Source organism: Apodemus sylvaticus, chromosome 1, assembly GCF_947179515.1.
Source record: "Apodemus sylvaticus chromosome 1, mApoSyl1.1, whole genome shotgun sequence".
NCBI classification, from domain to species: Eukaryota; Metazoa; Chordata; class Mammalia; order Rodentia; family Muridae; genus Apodemus; species Apodemus sylvaticus.
Window position 1 is genome coordinate 34,393,071 of NC_067472.1, and position 17,331 is coordinate 34,410,401.

Consider the following 17,331-nt stretch of genomic DNA (forward strand, 5'->3'; position numbering starts at 1 on the left):
TGCTCCTGTTCCCCAAAAGCCCATGACTACCTCATAATCTGAAATGCATTTAATCTAACCACCAAAGTCTCTAAAGTCAATAATCCAAGATTACTCAAAAGTCCAAGTTTAAAGTCTTAAAGGCCAGGTCTTTGCTGTGAGCCGGCTCCAAAGTTTAAAAGTGCTCTGCCCCCTTCCCTTCATTCCGCTGCACAAAGGAATTAGATAGAGCATAGAGAAGAGGAATAGACCAAAACAAATTTGAAACCCAGCACAGCAAGCCTTAAACCTCCTGGGTCTGTCATCTTTGACATTTGTATAGTGGTGTAAACTCCAAAGCCCTAGGGTTGACATGACCCTGCAGCGACAGCCTTAATACTTGCCCCAACCCCTGACCTTTGATCCTATTTATTGACTGAAGATTTCCTCCACAGACATTCCATGTTCCTAGAGAATATCATGCTCTCAAGGGGGTCTCCATTTCATCTTCTTCACTCCTATTGCTTCACAAAGTTTCCCCCTTAGGAGCTACCTGTAGGGATTCTGACCCTGACACATTTGTCAGATTCTCAGGCCTGTCATTGAAATCTGGGTAGAATCATTCATGACCTTAGAACTGTTACATTCTTTTGGTTTTTAATTCTAACTGTGAAATACCTGTCACATTTAGAGTGCACCTTCCCTCTTAGTTTTTCCTCTAGTAAGCCTCACAGACCACCCTAGAGGTATACTTTACTCTTCTAGGTGCTTCTTAGTGTAGTCACATTAACAGTCAAGGTTCCTCATCACAGTAACGCTCAAGTTTCTATCCCGGACGTGCTGCCTTCATTTTCCTCTCCCTGATTTGAGCACATCCTCTGCTCTTTCGCTTCAGCTCCTGCTCCCTAGCACACTCTTTCCTTGTGTTTTTACTAGGGAATACTTCTCTTTTAGAATGAATTCTAAATTCAGGGAAAATGTAAACGATGAGAAAATCTGTACAGGTTTATAACTCTTCTTAAATATATTTTGTCTGAGTACAGGGTTCACAGTTTTGATCATATTCTCAGAAGTTGTTATCTTGTAGGGATAAATTATATATATATATATATATATATATATATATATACATATATATATATATATATATATATACACAATACCTCCCAGTCAATCAGTATATCTGTCCTGGTGGGTGCAGGTGGACCTATTTCTCCTTGCCATTTTGCCTCTTTTCCCAGAGCTCCTTGCTACTGGCTGTAGGGGACCATGCACAGGCCAGTAGAAGAGCTGGAAGCAGTCTTAAGCATACAAAAACATAAAAGTAAAGCCAAAAACTATCGACGGTAGATTAGTTCTTTTCCTGATAACCTGGCCTTACAGGGAATCAGACACCACCACATTAGCAACTTTAGTAAAAGAAATAGATCCCTAAGGAAGTCAGTTGCTGGCTGATCTCACTTCACACTGCTGCTTCTGAAACCCTTAGTGAGGATTTATTCTTGGATGTGATTCAGCTATTATAATCCTGATAATTTTTGCCTTTCATTTAAACCTATAAATGAATGGCTTACTTTGTATGTTTTTATTAAAATGCAGTCTTTGTTCAAAATTTTCACCCTCAAACTTAAAAAAAATTATAGACAATTAGCAAAGTACGACTTGAGCAAGTTCTTCTTAGATTCGCTTTGTTACCACATGAGTGATTTCAGCTGTCTTCTGCTCTGTCTTTTCTGAGATTTAAAACCAGGCTGAAAAGATGGCTCAGCAGTTAGGAGCACTGACTTCTCTTTCAGAGGACTCGGATTAAGTTCCCAGCACCCATAAGGCAGCTTGGCAGTTCACAACTGTCTGTAACTCCAGGATCTGACGCCCTCATGCAGACATACATGTAGGCAAAACACCAACACACATAAAATTAAAATAAATAAAATTTAAAAGATGGATTTAATCCAAAAATATTCATTTGTTCCTTAAGTTACAATCTGTATCCTAAAATGTGATCTTTTAAAATGTAAAGTACTTTCTTCTGTTTGTTTTCAAGTTTGATATACCCTGCTACTATCTCAACTGATGGAGAGAATGATTTAAAAGGCACTGTGCCTGGTTTTATGATCTCAAAATCAGCTATCTGTACAATAAATTATTGCACATTGATAACTGCTTACACTGAAATTTTGATATATTCATAGTGTTAAAAATAATGAAATTTATTTTCTCAAATTGAATAATGAAGGGTTTAATTAGCTGGTATTTTATATGTGTCTAAATGCATACTTTTTTGTCCTTATCTTTATAACATGGGTCATAGTGCTGTGAGCAGAAGGACAACTGTCTTACGTATGAGGTCATCAAGAGTGCCTTGGGTTTGCCCCTGGAAGCTCGTGTTTAAGAATGATTTTTCTGACTGTCCATGGTGTACTGGGATTATACTGAATATAACTGATTCTGTTCTTGTCCATTTTTTGTTGGCTCTGAGTTATTTTCTCTTCTCCTTTTTCTGCTGTTATTTCTAATATTTCTGCTTTATCGTGTCCTAAAATATAATAGAGACCATAGCCACATCCAAATGCTCACCTGACTGACCTTTCCCTTCCAAATTTTACTCCTAGAGTAAAAGAAGGATATGTAGATTTACTAGCTTTTAGAGTTTTTGTAACTTGCATTAAAATACTAATGCATATTAAATTCAGATTCTGTTTTATGATTTTTATTTTGTGACAGACTAGAACAAATGTTAAACATGCTTTAGATGTGAGGTATATAGAGAGGGGCTAATACCCTACATCTTGAACCATGCAAGTTAAAAAATAGTTTCTTATAACTAGAACAGTCTGCCAGGGTTCTTGATCCTGGGGTCTCCATACTGATTATAATTACAAAGTGTTTAGAAAGGATTACTCTTGTAATTGAGCTTATTATTAATGTGCATATTATATTTCATTCTCTAGGGACAGAAAACCTGGGGGGAGCACATTTAGTGATAGCTATTCATTAGCCATCATTGAAGAATGAATTAGACTTTAAGAATCGATCAAAAATTCTCTGGTCAGCCTTTTATTACTATCTTGTCTTGAGCCCTTTTTTTAATGACATTTATTATCAGATTGAAATGGCGATTGAGACGCTGCAAAAGTCTGACGGTCTATCCACTCACAGAAGCTCTCTTCTCAACAGCCATGTAAGTTGCCTCTTCATGTACACTAACCTCTTGCTAGTTCTGCATGTGTTGCTTGCCTCTAAGTGCTTGTTTTATTTATTTATTTATTTACTTATTTATTTTGCTTCTTAACCTTCTTTTCTCAAGCCTTTTCTCAAGACTCTAATTATTTAATGCATATTTTACACAGTGGAGTATCTCAAAACAAACTCAGTGTGCTGCTTTACCAGGTGTTTGTACTTCCTGTGTAGATATACAAAATCTAAAGTTAATAACAAGCCTCTATTTATTTCTAAAATGTAATTAATAGTGATTTTAAACATTTAAAGATTTTGTTAGCCACATATTTATTTCCTCTGAAGCACAACTTTATAGTATACATCTTTATCATCTGAGAAACAGAAGCAACCATGCCTACCATGTGACTGATAAAGTCACTAACGTCAAAAGCAGTGGCAAACTATTCCAAATGTAGTTACTAGTAAGAGTGTAAAGTAGGTAGGTCACAGTCATGGACAGACTCAGTGTCCTAAACATTGCAGAAAAAGGAAAACAGGCAAAAAGTGAAGTTGTGTAAATCGTGAGTTGCTCCTGCCTGAGGCAAGTAGAGTGGCCCACTGCTTCCTGGCCTCCTGACTGTTCCCTGGCTTCGCTCTAACACTGGTGAGTTCTGTGAAGTAATCATTGTCATCTGTTCAAATTTGAGGAAATTGATGAAATTGCTTCCTATAATATAAGGAACAGTAGAAGGGCATTATTTTTAGAAGGTACTTTCTGAATTATGAGGAAATGAATGGGCCTATGACTTAAGTATTGTAGATATAGCTACTAAACTGGTATTAGTAACATTTGAGTAAGAATTACAAAGTTCCTTTTTAATTTTTTTTTAATTAGGGATAATTTATTGTGATTTCCTAATTTTTCTTAATATTTTTATGACTAAAATGTTTAAAAGTAAGATCACTGAAATATCTGCAGTATTTTTTTTAACAATCATATACTTTAGAGGAAATATGTCACTGTGGTTTTTTAGAAAATATTTGAACTTCAACCTATTTTAGATTTGTATTCCAAAGTATCACTTCCTTCTGATGTTCTAATATTGGCTTTTAGAGGAGGTATTTTGATTCATACCCTTTTCAACAGAAGAAGTGTCTTGGCAAACAAAACATGTGAGCCAATTCAAAGAAGGCCTATGACTATGGTGAAGATTCCAGATAGAAATTTTAAACCAAGGATATATGTTTTGTCACCTCTTTTTTAAAAAAAAAAAACTATTTGAACACTCTTTTCCACTCTTTCTCTTAAATATATTCTACTTATTGGAATGAATCTCTGGTTGTGTTAAAGGCTAGCCTACCATATGGTATTAGGATGAATTTGCCAGTTTGTATATTGAAAATAGCAAGTGAAAAAATGCTTATCACTTCCAACCAGAAATTTGCAGGCATTTAAGTATTTCTAAAAATAAATAGAAATTTCTAGTTGCTCTTTTGAAATTTTTAGTTTTCTAAGTTGATTCTGAAAGTCAATTCTTATTTTACTTTGGAGATATGAAATGTATCATAAAGTATTGTTTAAATTTAACTTCAATCACCCAACTTTACTGATACTTTCATAAACAATAATGTAGGTATATAACATGTTTTTAAAATATGTTTATTTGTTTAAAACATTCAAAATATATTGGATTATTTGAAATTATTTTCTTTAATTAACTTGGGAACTAAAATTTGTTATCAATGACTGTAAATGAAGCAGCTCAAACAACATAATATGTTTTCTGGGTTTGAGTTTCTATTACATAGTATAGCAAAGTTTCCATGTGTTTAAGCCTACTTGCTGCATTAGCAAGAGTGAACACAATGTTGCTCCTATGGTGGCAATATTTCTTTCCTGGCCTCACTCATTTATATTACATTTCTGAAGTAGTCGTTTCTTCAAAACCGCATGAAGATTGCAGTTTTGTGAGCAGAAGCCACAGGATCAGTGTTTTCCTGATGCCACTGACTTAGTTTCTCCTGGAATGCAGAAAATGTTTCCATTGTCTTTTCCTTGGGATGTTAATGATGCTCCTGACTTCCCTTGGGTTCCTCCCAACAGCTGAAACAAAATGCTACAGGTGGTCTTCCTGCTTTAGCCTTTTTATTATGTTAACCTGGTGGATTTATGTCAGCATCACAGACAAACAGTAAATATTTATTAGTGAGTTAAAGCTAAAAAAAAAAAAGTATTTTTATGGTTTGTCTTCTAATGCAGTCCTCCAGCATAGAACAGTGCTGGGACATAGTAGTAGATGCATACTAAATATTTGCAGAATAGATGCATATAAGAAACATAGAAGAGCATAGACCTTATCTTTAGTGTTGTAGATTTCCTTTCCCAGTCACGTGTATGCCTATTTGGAACTCATACATAGACTGTATTGGTTTCTCTTTTTGTCCCCAGATATTCTTCAGTCAATATGTATGTAGTGCTAATGAGTTTTCTCTAATGGCTTTCTAACTAAATGAAGTCATTTTATAATTTTCCACGTACACCCTAAAGATTAAGAATAACTTATTTTCTTTCAATGTAATCCTTTAAAAAGTTGTACCCCAAAGCGATATCACTTATCTCTTTGCATTTTAGAATGTGCCTTAGTTTTATAAAAAGATTTGGATACAATGCTTTTATGTTTATATTTTATTTTTAAATTTTATGTGTGTGAAGATACTGTTAATGAATTTTATAGACCTCCCTAAGTCCAAAGCATATCTAATTCTTTTAGTTGCAGACTTATGCTTGTCCTGTATGTTCAACTGTAATTAATATGCATTTTCATTTAGTATCCAATTTAGGGTACTTTAAATGGTAAATTTCAGCCTAGAGTTGTTAAATTGTTACTAGCTTCTGCATAGTGCACTGAAGCATGTGTTTCTTTTTAATTCCACTTAAAGTATATGAAACCCCTAGGCATGTATGTTTTTGGAATCTTCATAATCTAGCAGACAGTTAATTTGTAATGCTTACAAGCTTAAGCTGCTGAAATATATTCATTCGGTTTAAAATAAAATCTTGATTTTTAGTCTTCACCCACTGATGTCGTGGCTATATTGTAAATAAAAGTTACTATTGGCCTGTCAAAATGTATAACATCAGTTCAGTGAACTTAAAGTAATTCCTACTTGATAATAATCCACCTGGAATGCCAAATGTTATATTTAGATGTTAATTAGGCAATACATTATTTATTTATTTTTATTGTCAATCAGTGTTTCCCTTTAGGAAAAATAGGAACTATTCATCTTCTGTAATCTCTACTGATGAATACAGATTAAATACAAAGGTTGACAGATGCAATTATCTTGCTTTCTGCCCTTAGATAAGTATATGTTGGTTCATTAGTATAATAATTAGGTTTAAAGATAAAGGCTAAAAGATTCTGTGATATTTTGCAATCTTTTAAGTATTTCTCAAGCCTGTAAATATACTTACTTTATAAAAAGTTTATTAAAAGAATAAAATAAGACAAACATAGTTGTTGTCTAAACTACTAAATGTTCAGGAAACTGAAGTCTAAAGATCAGATGTAAAAGAGAAAATTGCATAAAACAATCTATACTTTATAAGAATTATTTGGTTCCTTTGGGTAGGTGACATATGGGACATAGCATAATCTTTTCAATTATATTACAGATATGTAATTGCTTAGTTTCTATAATAATAATAATAATAATAATAAATAAATAAATAAATCCTATGTTTTAGATTCAATATCTGATTGAGAATTTCATCATGTGTCAAAATCAGAAAATTAAACATTAGTATGTAAAATGTAGATGAAAGGTTCCAGCTGTATCTCCAAGTCTTTGGGCACATAGTCTGGATAGTGCACTGCTTCTGTAGGGAGTTTATAAGACAATAGCCACAGGTGTGGTTGTTGGCAGCCTTCCCAGCAGGGACCCCATGGCACAGACCAGTCACCTCCACCTTCAGCTTGTATTTCTGTGTATTTCTTCTTTCCTTCCACATGCTCATCATGCTTCTGCCAGGAATAAAGTGCCTCCTTAGATGAGATGGAGCAGAACAAATTTATCTTTGCTATTGTCAGGTTCTAGTCAGCAAGGTAGTGCTGTCCAGCCAGTCATGGCCGGGTGCAGCTTTGTATGCATCAGCGTACCTGCTCCTGTGTGTTCATGCTAATGAAATTAATGTTTTCAAAAACTCGTGTGAACATAAAACATTTGGGAAATGTAAACAATATACAAAGAAGTAAGTGACTGTTATAAAGAGAGACTGGTATGCAGCTGTGGTAGTATTAGAGTTTTATTTCTGTATCTATGTAATTTTCTTCATTTATTTATATTATATTAAAAGTGTTTATTGATTTATTTATATATTCTGGCTATAAAGTTCACGTTTTAAGATTAACTTCCATTTCTATGGGAAGTGTCCTTTAAACTAAGGTTTTTTTTAAATATATCACCTGCTCATTAACAAAGGAAAGTATATGGAATTATTTCACTCCCCTTTCTTAATCGTGTTATTATGCCTTTAATGGCAACAGACACACAAACAACACATACAAACACACACATGCACACATTCACACACTCATACTTAAGTATTTTCAACTTAAATGTGTTCTACAATGTATATTGTGTATATGAGAAATTTGTTACATTATTTGAAACTGCTAAAAATATTTTCACTTTATACAAAATCCTTTCGGGAACATTTTGTTTTGTTTTGTTTTTCTTTGTTAACCCTTGATAACAAGGGTCTGTGTTCCTATTTTTAACATGTTAAGAATACCAATAGAAGGTAGCTGTGCCTCGCTCTATCTACATCTAGTGCTGTGTGAAAGACGGTAGCACACTTTGATGCAGTACAGTTCCCAGTGGCTACTTGAATTCCACTGGAGGTGCTTTCACGTCCTGTCAGTTCTCTGAGGGGCATGGATGAGATTTGACACAGGTTTGTATTGCTGTGTCTTGTCTTTCTTCCTTGTGTTATTTTAAACTCTTGAAATTTAAACTCTTGGAATTTAAAAAAGGAAATACTCTAAAGAAGCCTGCTAGCCCACTGATTTCAATCTCAGTAACATAATGCATGAGTGATTTTACCCTGTTGCTTCATATTAAACACTTGTTTAGAGAGAACCTACTCTGTGTGTTATTTTCAAGACACACACTCATGTTTGAGTGTCTCTGGAAAACGTTATACTTATCTGAAGGCTAAAAGTAAATGCTATGAAAAAATTCTTTATGAACTGTAATATTTTTCTGTCTATGTAAAAAGGAGAGCTAATTTTGTGTAAACTCTAGTGTTTCTTGATGATAATTATATATGACACAAAGTTAATATGTATTTTAAGCTTATTTATATGGATATATGTTCTTTAGGAAACTATAAGTCTTCATTAATGGGACATAATTTTATTTTTATAAGTATCTTCTATGCATTGAGAATTTTCTAAGCCATTAACTACAAGTTCAATGATACATATTGAACTTTTTAATGATTACTTGGGGATATTTGAAGTTAAAGTGCTCTGGAAAATTCAGTTGTCATAGTTCAAAAAGTAATCAAGATAATTTGTTAAATTTTTAAAAACCCTGAAAGTTTGGGTTCAAAGTTTAATCAAAAGTCATAAACTAGACAGATAAAATAGAATACAATCTTTGACTTATTTGAATGCCCAGGTCATTATCACCTTTAGCCTTTGACTAAATACCCAGAGGACAAGTATAGTCACATTCCTCTTTGTGTTATTTTACTTCCACAATTCACATTTAACTACAATGTTGGGTTCATTGTTTGCTCTTTACTATACCATTTATAAATGCCATGGAGATTGTTGAGATAAACCACATGAGGCATTTGCTGCTTTGATGACCTGTTGGCTGGAGTAATTAGGAAACAAGAATTACAAACCACCCTCAGACATTGACCTTAGGAAAATCATTTACATTTATTTCCTTTCTTTTGCAAGTAAATGAATAAGTTGTGATTTAATAATAGACATCCAGCAGAGATTTTTCTTGTATTTCTATATTTAAGCATCATTTTTTAAAAAACAAAGTAGAATATAAAACTTTAACATGCAAACTATAGTCAAGGAAAACATAATTTAGTATTTAGCATAACAATGTGTTGTGCTTTCTAAAAATTTGAGGTAAAATGATACCTCAACTTTTAGGTAGTAGATTGTTGATTATAAAAATATGCCTTTCATCATCTTGAAGTTATTTGTAACCTCTAGCAAGTATCCTTCTTTGTGAGGAAGAATGTCTATATTTTGCCTATTTGTATCATCTGTCCCAGCAGATAAAATGTTATTGCATCATGTAATAGCTATTTGAGATAGGTAAATTATAATTCTGTAAAAATGAATAAAAACTTACTTCATATAAGTAAGTCTACTGTTTATTGTAACAAATCAATATAAAAAATGAATTAGGTGTTATGTTGCCAGGCTTATGTTTGCTTTTATAACAATTATAAATGATATGTTTATATTGTGAATTTTTACCAATGAATATAGTCAATATAAGGAAAATTTAATATCTCTACTCATGCTGGAAAATTTGAAGAAAAGATATTGTCTAAACTGATAACTGCCGCGATGTTTCTGAGAGCTCAGAAAGTCAGATATCCCATCTTCTGAATTATCACAGTCTATCCTGAGTTAATGAAGGGATTCCAAGTAGCCATGCATACTGTGCCCTGCCGAGGTTTTGGCAATTCCATGAATTCTCTGCTTACTCTCTCTCGCCTCTACAGCTGCAGTGGCTGCTGGACAATTATGAGACGGCGGAGGGGGTGAGCCTGCCGAGGAGCACGCTGTACAACCACTACCTTCGGCACTGCCAGGAGCACAAGCTGGACCCGGTCAACGCAGCCTCTTTTGGAAAACTAATAAGGTCCATTTTTATGGGGCTACGAACTAGGAGATTAGGCACTAGGTTAGTACTGAGAGTCAACATAATTAATTCTTCTCTCTGTTTCAAATTAGAGCGGTGTTAGAGAGTGAGCAAAAATGTACTTGATTACAGAAAAGATGTGAGAAGTATAGAATTTATAAAGTCCATAGGAAAATGAACATTATTCTTCAATGTCTATCTCCTTTCAGGTTTTCAAACTACATAGAAGTTAGAAGGCAACTTGTTTAAGATTTGCATAGAACATATTATACATGAATGCACTGACATAGCAAATGGAAAACTAAGCATTTTCTTACTGTTTTAAAATACATTTGTTGTTTTTATGAAAACTATTTGACAAGCAGGAGTTAAGGCTGAAGTTTCCACTTTATTTTGTGATTCTTTGTCCATTTAAAAGGATTTGGTAAGGTTACAAAGTGCACATATTGAAGTTCTTTCTGATGGTTCTATTTGACCTCTTCCCATCCTTCTAAGCTTTCCAATTGTCTTTCCTGTTCTTTCCTGTTGATTGTGACAACAGGCATCTATGGGAGTGAACTGTGGCATATTTCCATTATAGAGACCACTTACGTGGGGGAGGGACTTGACGTGTGTGTTTCTTTCCTTCAGAAACAATGAGAGATTTTCTAAGCGTACATGATGAAAATAAAATTTAGAGCTCTGGAGCTTCATTTCTATTTTCTACGGTTTGTTTTTACAAATTGAGAACTCATATTTTAAGCAGTTAGGTAAAATACATTAATCCTTTGACTTTCTTAGTCATATGAGGATCATATACAAAACATTAAATTAGAGATGCCATTCTGTATGTTGAGATAGCACATTAGTTAGAACCACAGCCTCAGAGACTTACTGTACAAAGGATTTTTTTAAAAATCCCTGGAAAATAAGTGATACACTAATAATTAGTATCATTAAGCATTTATGCTGAGAGGAAAAGCAAATGTCTTCAAAGAGAAAAGACTAATGTATGCTTACTCGTTTCCAGATACACAGGTAAGATCCCTATAACAAAATATACTTTAACATGGGAAATGCATACCCATTTGTCCTAGCTTCTGTTCTGTTACCGTATTGAAACATTAGAGAGGGAAAAGGTTTCTTGATTTGCACTTTTGGTCTCAATCTATTACTGAGAGAAATCAAGGCCAGCACCTAAAGGCAGGGACCTGGAGGCATGGACCAGGGAGGGATGCCTTTTTGCTGCCTCACTCACAGACTCAATCACCGAAAGTTTATCTGCTTTCTTTTTTGTTTGTTTGTTTTGATTTTTGTTTTGTTTTGTTTTTCAAGACAGAATTTCTCTGTGTAGTCCTGGCTGTCCTGGAACTCACTCTGTAGACCAGGCTGGCCTCGAAATCAGAAATCCGCCTGCCTCTTCCTCCCAAGTGCTGGGATTAAAAGCATGTGCCACCATTGCCCGGCTTTAGCTGCTTTCTTATATATACAGACCAAGCCCCCCTATCTTTACATAGTGCTACTCACACTGGACTGTACCCTCCAGTATCAAAAATCCAGACATCCTTCCAAATGCCCACAGGCCAATCTGATCTAGGCAATTTCTCAGTGGGGACTTTCTTCTCAGATGACCCAAGTTGAAACTTAAAGTATGAAATGATTTCAGAAATTAGTATAAATTAGTATAAATTACTATAATGTTTATAGAATGTGATACCTTTATATATAAAGAATCAAAGAAATGGAAAATTGTGATTTTTTTTTTTTTTTTTGCTAACCCAGATGAAGTAGACACTTCTAGAGACACATGATTGGACAAACTGGTGTGATCTAAAATTATAAATAGTATGAAGGATGGCTCAGGAAAGCCCTTCATTCAGACTCCATGCTGTTTCCTCAGAGTAAAAAATACTCTCTTGTTCTGATGCAGGAAGGCCTCTTTGGCATGAGGGTCCTAAATCCCATTTACTAAGGACAATCAGCTGTGTTTATTACCCATTTCACTGGACAACAAGTGAGAGATTTTTTTCTACTCTCCAAGGTCCATTTCTGCTGCTTTCTCTAATGCCAACTACCATATTTTGGGGCAGAATGCCCAGAACCTCATTAACTGTGTTAGTTTTAGAAGAGTTGGTTGAACTGTGGATTTTTCCTTTTGCTTGCTTTGAAGCAAATGTGCAACTTTCAAATTGCAGGAGGTTCAGTTCTTTCATAAATATATTCTTCTACTGGTACTTCAAAAGATAGTATATTTTAAATTGCAGAATGTGATTGTCTATTCAGACTGAAGAAACTGGCTTTCATTCCTTTGTAAAAAAGAACTTTTTGTTTCTCTAGTATCTGCACCCCTGCCTTCTCCACTCCCCCCAAAAAAACCCAGGAAAATCATTACTTAGAAACCTAACCTTGTATCTCCTACCCGATGGCTCAGTAGTTATATATATATATATATATATATATATATATATATATATATATCCAATATTTTGAAACTCTAGGCTTTAGGCAACATTCTAATAGCTATATTGTTGTACTGCTTTTGTTACTGAAAAGCTTTCAATGGGACCTATTTTGAAGCTCTTTTCAAACATTGAAACACATCTTTAAAATAGAAAGGGACAAAATTGGAGTTGTTTGGGTTTGTGACTGAGTAGACTAGATATTCTGTAAGTACATTCTGCAGTATTGAAGCTTTTACTTTCAGTTCCCAGTATGAGGTGCTAGCAATTGAGCTGGAAAGAAAGCCTAAAGGACTAAGGAGGGAGTAAATGCTGTGGGTTGAGTTTAAACCAGTGGAGTGTTTGGAAACTGGGAGAATGCTAATCAAGAAAGCCGGTGGTTCAGGGTAAGAGTTCAGAGACTGCTGTGGAACCTGGTCCAAGAGATGGAAGAAAAATCCGGTACAAATCAAGAGAAAGATGAAGTCCTATGTGGTTGTTTCTTAAGTGAACATTCTATGCAAGCATTATCTGTCAACAGAATTGTCTAAGGACATTATCCAAACCAGAGCAAACCTCCTTTAGCACTTAAGTAGACAAAAAAGCAAATAAAGCCATTGCATTTCTATCAAAGGCAATTTGAAGGGCACCTTGGGTTAAATCCCTTATCCAGAGGGATTGAATCTGACTGAGGGCAACCTGGGTGTGCTTCTCTTCTCAGGCCATTCCATGTGGGATAGAAGAACTTCCTCTCACTCCAACCACAATGCTGATTTGTAAGACACTGAGTCTGAGAATAGGAACATGAGTTTATGTGTGTTTCTTCCATGATTAGTGGCTCCTGTCATCTACCCTTCCCTTTACTCAAATCTCCTTTAGTTTGTCTAGAAAACTACAGGGTGTTGTTTGGGTAGGTTTGTTGTAGGCTTTTGCTCTAATTTCAATGGGTTCTGTAAACAGTAGCTAATTTCTTAAGTGGAAAGTATTAAGTTCTCATTTTTATTTCATTTTCTCGAAATTATAGTGATTTGATTACCTTAATGTCTCTTCAGATATATGGCTCATCTAATGTATGTTTTTTTAGTTTAGGAAGTAAAATTATCTATTTTCATTAAAAATATTTAATCCACACACCACTTCCATTTCTCTTTGGAAATGAAAGAAAAATTGGAAGAATGCTCACAGACATATTGCTATATATAGACGTGTTAAAAACTGGTCTCTCTGCAAGAACTTACATATTTAAAATGTTATATTTGCACAGATTTTCAAGTTTCATTCAGAGTAAAAAAATTATCATTTCTAATATCAAGCATGGCATTTTTATTTCTGAAGAAGTTGCAATATTTTTATTCCAGGAGAACCTCACCATTTTTATAGGAACATGTCACAATCATTTATTCTGTATCTAATTAGTAAACAACAGATATGAATCAATAAAAACAGAGACTCATAAAATGTTTGTAAAAGATATGCATTAAGTCCTTTCTTCCTTTGTATGTTTCAAAATATTAAAAATAAATCATCATATAATATAACAATATTATATTGTTGTTTCCAAAATAAACACAAAAAAGAAGTATTAACCCAGGACTATAGAATGAAGTTGTTTTTTCCCCCTGTGTTTATGGCAAATTGCTGTCTAGTGTACAGTGATTTGTGATGTGGATGAACTGTGATTGGCCCAGCCTTCTAAATTACCTTCTAAATTAAATTTGAAATACATATTAGAAAATAAATTAATGTGAGTGGGACAAATAGGCTATCTGGTAAATCTATAAGTAAAGTTTAAAGGAACCATGTATTCTTGAGGTCTTGGGATGATTATTTTGGAATCTGTTTTGGTCTTTGGAATATCACTATAGAAATATAGTAGCATCCGGATTATAAATGTGGAATGTTGGTATAATGTTTTAACCCAATTTTTCTGTTTGAAGCTAATGGCTAATATTAGTTTTATTGACTTTTCATGTTTCCATATTTATTGTTCTTTTGTGAAGAGGAAACTCCAAGTACCATTACTATGGGATTCGTGTGAAGCCAGATTCTCCTCTTAACCGTCTACAGGAAGATATGCAGTACATGGCTATGAGGCAACAACCCATGCAACAGAAGCAAAGGTATATCTTGAGTTATAGTGTCAAAGCTACGTACATAGTAACTCCCTGGGTCTTCTATCTCTTAGCAAATAGAACGAATGAACACACAGGAAGGGATGCTATCATTGACATGCTTTTGCTGTGAATCATGTTACAATATCGTTTAGAATTTCACTGATCCCTCTTTCAGTTTTTAAAAAATAACTTAATCTTCAATGTTTTGGGCCCCCTTAGAGTTAAAGGTGACATCCCAAACTGCACTTCACACAGGGAACTGGCACAAAGATCAAGCAGAGCATCCAGGCCGATAGTACCTTTGGAGAAATTTAATTTTAGTATCCATGAGACATGTGATTCTTACATCTGTCAAATAATTTTGTTAAGTTTTATTTATTGCATATGCAAAGGTGTGTGAGTATGTGTGTGTCTGTGTGTGTCTGGTGTCTGTGTGTGTGTGTGTGTGTGAGGGGGGGGATGTGTGAGATATATTTGTGTTGGTGGCTGTGTGGATGTCAGAGAATAATTTTCAGAATTTGGTTCCCTTCTTCCCCCATGGGTTCCATCCAGTGCAGGCCATCCATCGAATATGCACTGCATGCAGCTTTATCTTATGAGCCCTCTTGCCCAGGTCAGCTCATTCTTTCTGACCAAGTCTGAGTTCTTGTAGGATATTTGGGACTTCTTACATTTCCTTGGAACCTAATCTTCACCAACATAGACCTCAGAGCTTTAAGGGATCTTACATTCATGAATGGATGGCAGCATGGGTATATGAATGAATCAGAAGATGGATGGGAAGATGGATATATGGATACTAGAATTATAAATCATGGAATTGAAAAGAACCAACTCTGTCTGATCTGTGCTCATAATCCTTGACAGTCAGAGCATTAGCAGCCATGTTTTTCTCAGAGCTTAAGTGGAATATGCAGCCCATTGCACTGTTTTTTTTTAATATTTTTTTATTCGATATATTTTTTATTTACATTTCAAATGATTTCCCCTTTTCTGGCCCCCCACTCGCCAAAAGTCCCATAAACCCTCTTCCTTCCCCCTGTTCTCCCATCCACCCCTTCCCACATTCCTGTTCTGGTTTTGCTCTATACTGCTACACTGAGTCTTTCCAGAACCAGGGGCCACTCCTCCGTTTTTGTACCTCATTTAATATGTGGATTATGTTTTGGGTATTCCAATTTTCTAGGCTAATATCCACTTATTAATGAGTGCATACCATGATTAATCTTTTGAGACTAGGTTACCTCACTTAGTATGATGCATTCCAGCTCCATCCATTTGTCTAAGAATTTCATGAATTCTTTGCTTCTAATGGCTGAATAGTACTCCATTGTGTATATATACCACATTTTTTGCATCCATTCTCCTGTTGAGGGATACCTGGGTTCTTTCCAGCTTCTGGCTATTATAAATAGGGCTGCTATGAACATAGTGGAACATGTATCCTTATTACCTGCTGGGGAATCCTCTGGGTATATGCCCAGGAGTGGTATAGCAGGATCTTCCGGAAGTGAGGTGCCCAGTTTTCTGAGGAACCGCCAGACTGATTTCCGGAGTGGTTATACCAATTTGCAACCCCACCAGCAGTGGAGGAGTGTTCCTCTTTCTCCACATCCTTGCCAACACCTGCTGTCTCCTGAATTTTTAATCTTAGCCATTCTGACTGGTGTAAGGTGAAATCTCAGGGTTGTTTTGATTTGCATTTCCCTAATGACTAATGAAGTTGAGCATTTTTTAAGATGCTTCTCCGCCATCCGAAGTTCTTCATGTGAAAATTCTTTGTTTAGCTCTGTACCCCATTTTTTAATAGGGTTATTTGGCTTTCTGGGGTCTAACTTCTTGAGTTCTTTGTATATATTGGATATTAGCCCTCGATCTGTTGTAGGGTTGGTGAAGATCTTTTCCCAATTTCTTGGTTGCTGATTTGTCCTTTTGATGGTGTCCTTTGCCTCACAGAAACTTTGTAATTTTATGAGGTCCCATTTGTCTATTTTTAATCTTGGAGCATACACTATTGGTGTTCTGTTCAGGAACTTTCCCCCTGTACTGATGTCCTCAAGGGTTTTCCCCAGTTTCTTTTCTATTAGCTTTAGAGTGTATGGCTTTATGTGTAGGTCCTTGATCCATTTGGAGTTGAACTTAGTACAAGGAGACAAGGATGGATAAATTTGCATTCTTCTGCATGCTGACCTCCAGTTGAACCAGCACCATTTGTTGAAAAGGCTATCTTTTTTCCACTGGATGTTTTCAGCCTCTTTGTCGAGGATCAAATGGCCATAGGTGTGTGGGTTCATTTCTGGATCTTCAATCCTATTCCATTGATCTGTCTGGCTGTCACTGTACCAATACCATGCAGTTTTTAACCCTATTGCTCTGTAGTATTGCTTGAGGTCAGGGATACTGATTTCTCCAGAACTTATTTTGTTGTTGAGAATAGTTTTAGCTATCCTGGGTTTTTTTGTTATTCCAGATGAATTTGAGAATTGCTCTTTCTAACTATGAAGAACTGAGTTGGGATTTTGATGGGTATTGCGTTGAATCTTTATGTTGCTTTTGGCAAAATGGCCATTTTAACTATATTAATCCTGCCAATCCATGAGCATGGGAGATTTTTTTCCATTTTCTTAGGTCTTCTTCCATTTCCTTCTTCAGAGTCTTGAGGTTCTTGTCATACAGATTTTTCATTTGTTTGGTCAGAGTCACACCAAAGTACTTTATATTGTTTGTGGCTATTGCGAAGGGTGTCATTTCCCTAATTTCTTTCTCAGCCTGCT

At 35.1% G+C, this 17,331-nt stretch overlaps 1 protein-coding gene across 6 annotated transcripts in view; it reads left to right on the forward strand.

The window, feature by feature from the left end:
- Nucleotides 1-17,331, forward strand: part of Rfx3 (regulatory factor X3) — a 261,188-nt gene that overhangs the window by 177,528 nt on the left and 66,329 nt on the right. For 5 of the 6 annotated variants that reach the window (XM_052187737.1, XM_052187747.1, XM_052187754.1 and 2 more), the window contains 3 exons: nucleotides 3,065-3,139; nucleotides 9,887-10,068; nucleotides 14,444-14,563. In XM_052187737.1, coding sequence (XP_052043697.1) covers nucleotides 3,065-3,139; nucleotides 9,887-10,068; nucleotides 14,444-14,563 — 377 coding nt within the window. The remainder of the gene's footprint in view (nucleotides 1-3,064; nucleotides 3,140-9,886; nucleotides 10,069-14,443; nucleotides 14,564-17,331) is intronic. The other variant, XM_052187722.1, reaches the window with a different exon arrangement.